General features: G+C 39.1%; 1 protein-coding gene across 2 annotated transcripts in view; it reads right to left on the reverse strand.

Moving 5' to 3' along the window:
• Nucleotides 1-2,165: 2,165 nt before the first annotated feature.
• AIMP1 (aminoacyl tRNA synthetase complex interacting multifunctional protein 1) overlaps nucleotides 2,166-11,151 on the reverse strand; it is a 28,764-nt gene continuing 19,778 nt past the window's right edge. For both annotated transcript variants that reach the window (XM_045284300.1, XM_004703296.2), the window contains exon 7: nucleotides 2,166-2,405. In XM_045284300.1, the coding sequence (XP_045140235.1) occupies nucleotides 2,239-2,405 (167 nt within the window). In that variant the 3' untranslated portion in view covers nucleotides 2,166-2,238. The remainder of the gene's footprint in view (nucleotides 2,406-11,151) is intronic.

Raw genomic sequence — 11,151 nt, forward strand, 5'->3', positions numbered from 1 at the left:
TTATTTTTGCTTAGTTCATAATACATGTATAGAGATCACTAGATAAATGATTATCACTCATCAGGACGTACCAGCTATTTAGTCTGTGATCTACTAACACCTCCTACTGTTGAAACATTTCAATAGCAGAAGACTGGTCAGAAGCCATTGACTATGAAATTTTGGTGTAAAATTGATGACTGGATAGACTGTATTCATAACTTGATTGGCTAATGACTTTATGTAATTGGAAAAATTGGTCTTCGATTCCCTACATCTTTAGCACACACATGCATTTCCTCTTTTATTGTGAACTGGGTGGATTCAAGTCTCTTCATCCTCTGGTATTTATTGCTCTGTGGCATAGTGGGCTATGTGTGGGGCTGCTAACTACTGCTACTGCTCTGCAGGAGAAAGATGAGGCTTCACACCTGTAGTCATAGGGGAAGTTCTATTACATCCTATAGGGCTGCTGAGTCAGAATTGACCCAATGGCTGGTTTTGTTTTCCACCCCCTTGAGTTTTTGCTTACAATGCTAGCATGAGGTGCTATCTTGTTCTGATTTGCATCTCTCAAATGGCTAATGATATTGAGCATTTCTTGTGTATTGGCTGTCTGGTCTTCTTTATAGTTAAATGTCCTCTGCCCATTTTTAAATTAAACTGTCTTTTTCTTGCTGAATTTTTCTATAGAATTTAGAGATTAGTCCCTTATTTAATATGATGTACAAATGCGCTTTACACAATTGATGTGTGTATGGATTGCGATAACAGTTGTATGAGCCCCTAATAAAATGTTTTAAAAAAAAATGTAATTGGAATTTTCCTCCCAGTCAATGGGATTTTCCCTTTCTTAACCCTTTTGTGAACTCTTTGAAGTGTCTTAATTTTAGGTTCAAACATGTATTTTGGCTTCTACTGTGCTTGTTTTTGATGGAAAGTGTGTTGATACCATCATTAGGGCCCTTAAATCTGTGTCTATTATTTTCATTGATGTACTTTGGAGTTCCAGGTTTTAGATTTAGGTCTTTATCCATCTTTAGCTCATTTTTCCCATGTAGAGTAAGCTGGTCCTATTTCATTCTTCTGCAAATGGAAACCCAGTTGTGCCATGATCATTTAATGTCTTTCAGTTCTTTGTCAAAAATAAACTGTTGCTGGATGGATTTACTTCTACATTTCCAATTCTGCTCCATGGCTGATCTATTTATTGTTATAGTAGTAATTGGACAGTAAAAATAATCCCCAATACTTATTTTACCTAATATAGAAATATTCTAGCCCAGACCAAATTTTAAAAGTTTGACAGTGAAACCAAACTAAATGTGTATACTATACGTGTAATGTAGTCTATGTATGAAATAAGTCTCCTAACTTGTTAAAATCCACCAAGTAGCTTTGTCAATGGACTATTTTGTGGCTCTCTTTGTTAGATCTTGCAGTCTGCCATGCTGCTGAAATTTTCAATTAGTTCCAACAATTTTCTTATAAAGCCTTTGGGATTTTCTTTCTGTGGATTTTTTTTTTAAATACAGGTTTTGGAAGAATTATTGGGAGAAGTGTGGCCATTTCATAAAACCGATTAGGTTTTATATAATGGCCCCAAATGAGAAAATGTGAGGTTTTTTTTAAAGTATACTTATTTGTGGTGAAATGTCCAGCCACAAAATAGTCCACTGAAAATGCTACTTAATAGGTTTTAACAAATGAGGTGACAAACACTTTTTAATTTTGAATATTATCAAAACATTATTAGGTAGAAAGTCTGCCAAAAATTTCTGTCATTTTGAAGCAGAGTGGACTTTTATAATACAGGTAGATTATACCGTATATACTTGTATATAAGCCAAGTTTTTCAGCACATTTTTAATGCACTTCTTGTGGTAAAATTAGGTGCCTCGGCCGATATTCAGTTCAGCTTATACTCGAGTATATACGGTACTAAGATTCCAAGGGCTTGAAATTTCATGTATCACATATTGACACATAAGAAATTAACGTGAATCTAGTTCATGTCATCTAAATGTACAAGGAAACAAAGAACTTGCTAACCAACACCTCCTCCTAAATAAATTGTGACAAGCATCTAAAATATTTTAAAAAGGTAATGCTTTTCCAATCATTTTAAAACAATATATGCGAGTTAAGAAAAATATAACCAAGTCTAGAAGAAAAATACCCAGGAATAAGTCACACACATTCCTTTTTATTGTTATTAAAACTTTCTTCTGTGGATGTCTGTGATTGAAGTGTTTCACTTTATTTGATTCCACTGTTGCTCATAGACTGAGCCCTGCACACTCCTTTGCCCTTCACCTCAAAGGGGACACCTTTGTACGTAGCTACACACTCAGCATTCGTGTAAAGATCAGGCTGGATTTGCTCCCAAATTTTCTTCTTAGGGTTTAGCTCCTTGTCAGGCTCTCCTATTACAAGAAAGAAAAAAAACATTTTTTTTTATATTGCTAATACACAAAAATATTTTTAAAAATTTCCAAGGAGGTTTTTAGTGAATTATCAGGCAAGAATTTCCAAGCATTTTATGGGACAAACATTTAAACATTTATTTTATTTCTGATGTCAGCAATTTGTGGTGTTAAATAGTAAAACAAAGTGAAATAATTACTAGCATTCCCCTAACAATGTTAAAGACATTCTCATAACACTCACCCCTTCTAATCCATCCTTACAGGTAGCATAGCCTAAAAATTTGTTCCCAGAATTAGGGATGTTATTAGTACAGAATTGGCATGTATTAGTACATACAAAAATTTGTGAATTAAATAAAAGAGAGCCTAGCTTTCTGTGCTACTTCTTTATGCCTGTCGGAAGCAGCTTATGCATTACTGCTCTGGTTATTAAAAGACACCATATAATACCAAAAAAGGCTTAAATGCTGCAGTTACCTAGCTGAATGTGATAACTACTTATGTTTTCTCACATGGCTAATCATTGGTAAGAAGAAAAGCAAGGGGTGGCAAGTAGACAAATCCCAAGACTATACATTGAAGGCAATGAACACAACCACCCTGATTCCATTCAGGCAGCACTCCCGATTCTGGTTTTAAATATAAAAGAAAATTGGGGTTCAGAAAATTAAGTTGCTCAAAGTCAAAGTTACTCATAAACGGAGCTAGGATTTGACACATAAAGCCATATTCTGCTACTATAGCTCTGTGTCTCCTAATAACAATGTTTTAGAAAAGAACCAAGCCCCCCTCCATGTGGATTCCACCCTCTCAATTTATAACACACATACTGTCGTGTTGTATACCTTATAAAAGTAGTGAAATATCTGATCTTGGCCTAAAGATAATACTACCATACAATCACCTGTTCAATAAGGGAGAAACGGGTAATGAAGCTTAAGAAGGGATGGTCAGCATTTGGAAGGAAGACTCAGTTCACGAAACAATAAAGAAAAATAATATATCTCAAGTTTTAAATCAAAATCATTTTTTTGAATAAATCCTTAGATATGAACTGATAAGAATTTTCTTGTATGAAATCATTAGGCTTGAAATGAAAATCATTTAACTGAGTTATAGAAAGAATATTAAAGTATAATTCAGTAAATGAATGAGGAGAGGTTAAAAAAGTTACTGGAAAAATGGAAGTAAGCAATAGAATTTTTCCACAAACATTTTGAAGCATCCTTATAAAAGAATAAACCTTCTAGATCAGTGGTTCTCAACCTTCCTAATGCCACGATCTGTTAATACAGTAACATGAAAAGAGGTCATTGTACATATCAATAAAATTTCTTAAAACAAAAACTACTGAGCCTCTGAAACTCTAAGCATGTGCCAATCATCATTTGGAAATCATGCTGTAAGACAACTATTTACCCATAAGTTATTTTAGGCTAAGTCATTCTAAATAAATCACAACGGAAATATGCATCTAAATAAATCACAACGGAAATATGCAAAAGTTTAGAGAAAATGAAGTCTAGAAAAGTCCAAATTTTAAAAGGGATCATCATTTTTTTAGCACATAAAACCTACAAACTCCAGAGGTCTAGCCATTCATAGGTCTGAATCAAGAACCAGAAACTTCACTTTTTTAAGCCTTTTGCACAAAATGCTTATTAATCACCAACTTCCCTTTGATATCTGCCATAGCCATAATTAACCAAGTATTAACTCAAATAAATTGTTTCGGTAAGTAAATCTTAGAACTATAATAGCTGTTATAGTTAAGAAATGTTTTTGCTACAGTTGACAACTCTGTAAATAAGCGGTTTATTAATTTGACAAGCGTACCTCATTCTATCGTTCCTTACAGATAATGGTTTCAGAACTGGAGGTTTGGGACAATCGTATCTCGAGCAGGTCCACTGGTGCAGGTTTTTCCTCCTCATGCTCACTCCATGTCTGTTAAACTTTGGTAAAGCTCATATTTCAAACTTGTTTATAATGCTATTTCAGCACACGTAGAAGACTGCCCCAATATCCAGAGCCATGCTCTCCAGGCTGACTCATGGCAAACCGGTAAAACTGAGTACAACAGCCCCTTTTGTGTTTCTGACGCTGTATATCTTTACAGGAGAAGAAATTGGGGTAGCTGGTGGTTTGAACTACCGACCTTCTTGCTAACAGCCCAATTTGTAATCCATTACACCACCAGGACTCCTAATAGACAACAGTGAAATGTAAACAAAACTTTCATATGTGCTTGGGTACAGAAATGCCCATGCGACCACTTTATTGTGACATTCAGTTTGCTGCAGTAGTCTGGAACTGACCGTGCAGTGTCTCCAAAGCCTGCCTCCATGGACTCAGTGATGTAAAATACTGATGCTCTTAGAGATAATGAGAGATGCTACTCCGCTTCATTCTCAAATCCCAGTGAACCAATGCACCAGAGCAGATCTGTCCCACAGGCTTTCCCAAGCTGAAATCTATGGAAGCATGTTGCCAGGGGCTTTCTCCCTCAAAGCGGCTGATGGATTCAAACTACCTACATTTTGGTTAGCAGCCAAGACCTTAACCACTCAACAACACACAACAATAGTCCCCAATACAAGTGATTTCTTTTTTTCCTCTTAATCTTGTACTAGGGTGTGTCTATTGATTCACTGACCAACACTAAGCCAAGCACTGTTCTAGCAGACAGCCACAGATGAGGGCGAAGGAAGAAAGTACTGCTATCAGAGTGGCAGCTCACACTTGCACAGGTTTATTGTCTCTCTGATTAGAGGATGTCTGCAAACAAGTTATCTCAGTAACCCACCTGTCTTCGTTTCACCAGGGTCCTTTCACACTACGGACAACAGAACAAAACACTGCCTAGCCCTCGTCCTCAAGCCCAATGTTGCTGCCACTGTGTCAACCCACCTTGCTGAAAGCCTCTTCTTTGCCCTGCTCCTCCACTTTAGCAAGCATGGTGTCCTTCCCCACGGCCCGACCTCGCTTAACAACATGTCCAAAGTACATACATTTTTGCCTTCTTGCTTCTAAGGAGCATTCTGGCTGTATTTGCTAGGAATTGAAAAAAACTGAAAACTGTAATGATGACCCTATCTATCTTCCTATTTTTGTTCCCCAAACTCAAAGAACATTTCAAGGGAATAATTTGCACCCCTCAAAAATTCAAAAATTGATGTTTTAATGTGGTGTGTATCGAAGGAACCCGAACTCTTCAAGGAAAGAGTTGGAAACGTCACCTCCAGAAGTGTACACACCTAGACGGAGTACTTTCCAAGGACTACAGCTTTCACATGCACACCGAGGCCACTGCAGCCATTTCCACAACCGCAAAACACGGGGACAGCCCAAATCGTGATTACAGGAGTGGATAAACAAATTCTGGTATATTCAGAAACTGGAATATTATGCATTAATATAAAACATGACTCTTATATAAGAAATGGACAACACTAGAGAATATTATGTTTAGGGAAGTCAAAGAGAATGTATTTACTGACACCACCGCTAAAAGGAAAAACAAATAAAAAGAAAAGTGGTTTATACACCAAAAAATAAGTTTTTGAGGACCACTACCAGGAGGCCAGAGACAGGGGCAGGGAGCAGGGTGGGATAGGAGATCACAGAAGGAGGGCAGAAAGATGGAAGGGGAAATAAATATAAAAGAACCACATGTATAGTGTGTGTGTTTGGGGGTAGGGGGCGACACAGGATATTACGACTGACTTCACTTGGTGAGATGGGATATACAACTACACAGATGGTGCTTCTTTAAAAATAAAGCAACAACCATAAAAAACGAGAGTGAAGGCACAAGGCCTTAGAAATCCTTCTGATGCTCTACCCCTTGAATCTAAATAATGGTCTGAGCAGCTAAAAGGAGGAAAAGTAAAACTGAAGTGGACTTGCTAGTCTTTAGTGACATACATGTTCATTTCAAATATATGAAAAACAAAGGGGAAAAAAGCAATAGCTTAACCATCGAACTGTTTTGTTTAATAAAGGTGCAGAGATGCAGTGGGACATGTATGATTGACTCCCCCAGTTTCGGTTTCACTAGTGAGGAGGAGGAGAGTCACCATCACCATCAGCCCAAGGTGGATTCCTGTAAGGTAGCGGTCTGACACGCCATTCGGTTCCACCTCCTTTGCCCTATTCTGACACCAACTGCTCCTCCCACTACACCTCACTATTCTGCTGGATTTGATGATCCATCGCAATGGCCACACAGAATGTACATGATAATCACAATGATGGAGTTCTTAGGGAAGTTAACATTCAGGATCAGAAATGTTGACGACACAGTTCTTTAGTTTGCAGTGCCTATCTCTCAATGGCACAGGCACTCCTTCTGGGCCTCAGCCCCTCGTCTTCAGTCCGACTCAGGCAAGTGTTACAAAACTCCTTTCACTGCCAGAGTCAATTTTGACTCATAGCAACCCTATAGGGCAGGGTAGAACTGCCCCTGTGACTTTCTGAGCCTGTACTTTTTTATGGGTGTTAGAAAGCCTTGTCTTTCTCCCGAGGAGTGACTGGTGGTTTCAAACTGCTGAGCCTGTGGTTAGTAACACAGCACAATGCTCTACCATTAACCTCACACTGCAGGCCCTCAGCTCCAGCTCCATGGGTAAGCAAACCTAACTCCCTCAGGTCGGGACCTCACTCCTCTTCTGCTAGTAAGCCTCTGGCCCAGAGGCCCTGGGCTTTACTGGCGAGGTGGGTCAGAGAGCCTGCTCCATGATCTAGTGCCCGGGCCGCTGCTGTTTTCACTTCTCCCTGTTCTGTGATCTCTTGTGTCTCAACTCTTTCCTGGGTGGAAGAGGTTCAGCACAGAGATTTCAGGGTCCAATAACAGGGTTCACACCTAGATCTTCTTTCTTGATTACCATTGTATACAACCCATTTACATGGTCCGTCCAATCATTTGGTGCGAGTTACAAAGACTATGGATGGAAAGGACCAAGTAATTTCATTTCATCACAGGACTTCCAACTTACTCTTCTTGCAAAGAATACAAACAGTAAGAGAACTTTGGCTACATTTCAGGGTAAACAAATCAAAAATATACTCACTGCCATTGAGTCAATGCTGACTCATAGCGACCCCCTGAGGGTTTCTAAGAGTGTAGAAAGCCCAACTCTCTCTCACAGAGTTGCTGCTGGTTTTATCTTGCCAACCATGCAGATCGCAGGCCTCAAACTAAGCACTACACCACCTGGGCTCCTCTATCAAGCATACACTCTATCATATAGTGGCAAGTGCTTTGGAAAAAAAGGTGCCATTTAATGAGATCTGAATAGACTGAGGGAGTATGGCAGGTAGGGCCCTGGGGGGAAAGCCAGTACTTCAATCACATTGAGCAAGGAATAGACGTGAAATAAATACGGTGACTGAAGTAACAGGAGGCCAGATCCTGTAGGCTTCCACGCCCTTGGAAAGGCTCTGGGTGAAACGCAAAGCTTCTGCATGGCTTTGAGTGCAGGAGAATATAATCTGAAGCGTACAGGTAAAGCACCACTGTCCAGATGCCAGTGGGAAACAGAATAAGGAAGAGCAAAGGCAAAGGCAGAGAGATCAGCTGAGATGCTTTTCAGCTCGTCAGTACGTGGATGTTAGTGCCTGGGCCGGGGGTAGTGGTGGGCAGGATGCGAATTATTTCACAAATGTTCAGAAGGGAGAGTAAACAGGACTATCAGAAGAAGATGTAGGTGTGAGAAAAATAGAATTAAAAATGACTCACATGCATGGGAAAACTAGACGATTAAAATGAACGATAAGCTTATTCATCTTATACATTTGAACTGTGGTGATGGCAAAGAATACCAACCATGCTCTGGACTGCCAGCAGAATGAACAAGTCAGTTTTAAAAGAAATCTAACCAGAATTCTCCTTAGAGAGAGGATAGCAAGATTTGCTCTCACTTTACCTTGGACACACTGTCAGGAAAGACTAAGGCCTAGAAAAAGTGATGACGAATGGTGAAGTAGAAAACTCCAAACCCCACTGCTGATTCATAGTGAACTAAGGACAGAGAACTGCCCCTTAGGATTTCCAAAACTTTAAAAATCTTTACAGGAGCAGCCAACCACATATTCGCCAGTGGAGTGGCTCATGAGTTTCAACCACTGACCTGTGATTAGCAGTTCAACGTGTAAGCCCCAGTAGAGGGTCAATGAAAATGATGAAAATCCTCAATGAGACAGACTGGCACAAGAGTCAAAACAATGTTCTCCAACATAGTAATGAGCATCGAAATGGTGAAGAATCAGTACTGCTTTGTTAAGTTTTGAGGATAACTCAAAAAGTACTGCTTTAACAATGAAAATGGGAAGCTATTGTTTCTCTGTTTATCCTCCAAATAGGTCTATGCATTTTGGAAGGCATGTTTTCATCACTATAAACCTGAGGAATTCTGTTTTGTTCAATATATACCACCTCCAACAGTAGTTTTGGGATCCCTGAGGGAACCAGAGTGTGTTCCTTTGAAATGTTTTCTAAGTTTGAGGAGCCACAAACGAGGCACGATGAGGGCTAGGAAATCAATGGGGTAACGTTTCCCCAAAGTACTTTTGTTCAAGTCCTTGCTACCCTGGGAAACATGAGCAAGTACCCGATGGCGGCTCTACACTGCTCTGTAAGGGAATCGAGAGTCAACAACGACATGTAATATTATCACCTAAAGCCGTCCATCGGGTTTCTTTGAGAGATCATTTAGACTGGGATTTCACCCAAACCCAATGAACCAAAAAAGGTTCTTAGAGGACATACCTTTATGGTTCCCTGGTGACTAAGGGGTTCATGACATACACATGCATTCAAAGCCATGGACAAGTAAAAACATTCCATTTTTAGATTATCTACTTTTGATTGTGCGAGGAGCAGGAGAATTTTAAGGAATTAACCCATGCTTTCATATGATTTGTTTTTTTGTTTAATGGTAAAAAAAATTTATTAGGAAATTGAAACAAGTTAAAAATGCATAACTTTTAACATAGCGGAAAGTCTTTTATGGAGAAGGTAAAATCCTTTGTCCATTTGATAAAACAGGTTTTTAAAAAATAGAAGTATACTTATTTACCTTCATCTTTAGACTAATAGACTAAAAGCAAACACATCATCACTGAGTCAATTCTGCCTCACAGGAAACCGAGGGACACAGTTGAACTGCCCCATAAGGGTTGCCAAGGCTGCAGTTTTTCTGGAAGGAGCTCTGGTAACACAGTGATTAAAGAGTCAACTGCTACCCCACAGATCAAGGATTCAAATCCCCTAGCAGCTCTGAAATAAAAAGATGTACCACTCTGCTTCTCAGAAATTACAGTCGAAGACATCGATGAAGCAGCTCTACTCAGCACTACAACGTATTTCCAAAGGTTCGTGGACCGTTTTGATTAATTTTTAAATCCAATTTCCCACAAAATTTTCTGAAAGGCTCTCATGTAATATTATAGGGTTATTATGAATCAGAATCAACCTGAACAATGGGCTAGTCTTAAAAGTAGATTGCTCTATCTTGGAGTGGCTGGTGGATATGAACCCTAAAACTTTTTAAAACTTATTTTATTATTAATTGGGATTTAATACACATCATATCATTCCACAGTTCAATTACATCAAGCTATTGTACAAATGCTACCACAACCAGTCTCCAAACATTCCTTTGCTTCCTGAACTCCCTGATATCATCTCCCGTTTACTTCCACATCCAACCCAGCCAAAGCCTTAATCTCCTCGCTACTCTCTTTAGGTTCATTAATCCTGGGTTTTACATAATGACAAACAGAAAGACATATAGCACAACTTCAAGAGGGTGACCCACAATGACATAACACCTCTCAGATACACCCTAATATGAACAAATGAAACCAAAACACAACAAACAAAACCAAAACACAGAAAATGTTGAAAACCGATCAGGTCCAGCATGCATCAGTCGGGGGATCAACTGACAAAGTTTTAACTGTTTAAGTCAGGTTTATTGATCTTTTACATACTCATCTCTCCAATGGATTCTGTTTAGTAACCACTTTTTTCCTATACCGCAATTATGGATAGGGGAGATCACTGCAGGCTTATTTCCTATGGAGTTTCCACAAATATATCTTGGGCTCCCACTGTCAGCCTTCTGCAAATCGGATTCTCACAATTTAGGCTCTCATACTAATCCCTCCTTCAACGATATGATTTACAAACAAATTACATGATTTACAAACCTTCAGTGACTGATGATGGCGGGCTTCCTCTGTGTGGACTTAGTTGACATCTCCCTTAGAAGGCTGCTTGTTTGGAGACAAGCCTTTAAGACCCCAGACACTTTATCTGATAGCTAGGCATCATCTAATTTCTTCGCTAAATTTCGCTATAGCACCTGCTCTTGTTCTCTTTCTGAGAACTAATTGTTCTTAAGTTGGAGCTAGGATTTAATGGGAGCCCAAAACCCATGCCTGCATCTATGTTTTTTGTTTTGTTTGTTTTTTATCTGCCGTTGACGCCCTTTCAAAACCTCCCTGTTAATTTATGGTTGAGAATCTTATTGACCATTCCCCTGGCGCATATGAACCCTAATCTTCTGATCAGCAACCACATCTTAAGCAGTATGCAACCTCCGTACGGCTAACTGAGGATTTTTAAAAAACCTGCTCATGCAAGCTCACCAAACTTGCCTGTTCATGAGAAGGCAATTATTTAGGTAACTATGCCTCCAAATCAAAGTGTCTAAATTCTGACACTTGAATTCTACTT

Source organism: Echinops telfairi, unplaced genomic scaffold (genome assembly GCF_000313985.2).
Source record: "Echinops telfairi isolate 266 unplaced genomic scaffold, ASM31398v2 ScPeMD7_7468;HRSCAF=8506_0, whole genome shotgun sequence".
Taxonomy (NCBI): Eukaryota; Metazoa; Chordata; class Mammalia; order Afrosoricida; family Tenrecidae; genus Echinops; species Echinops telfairi.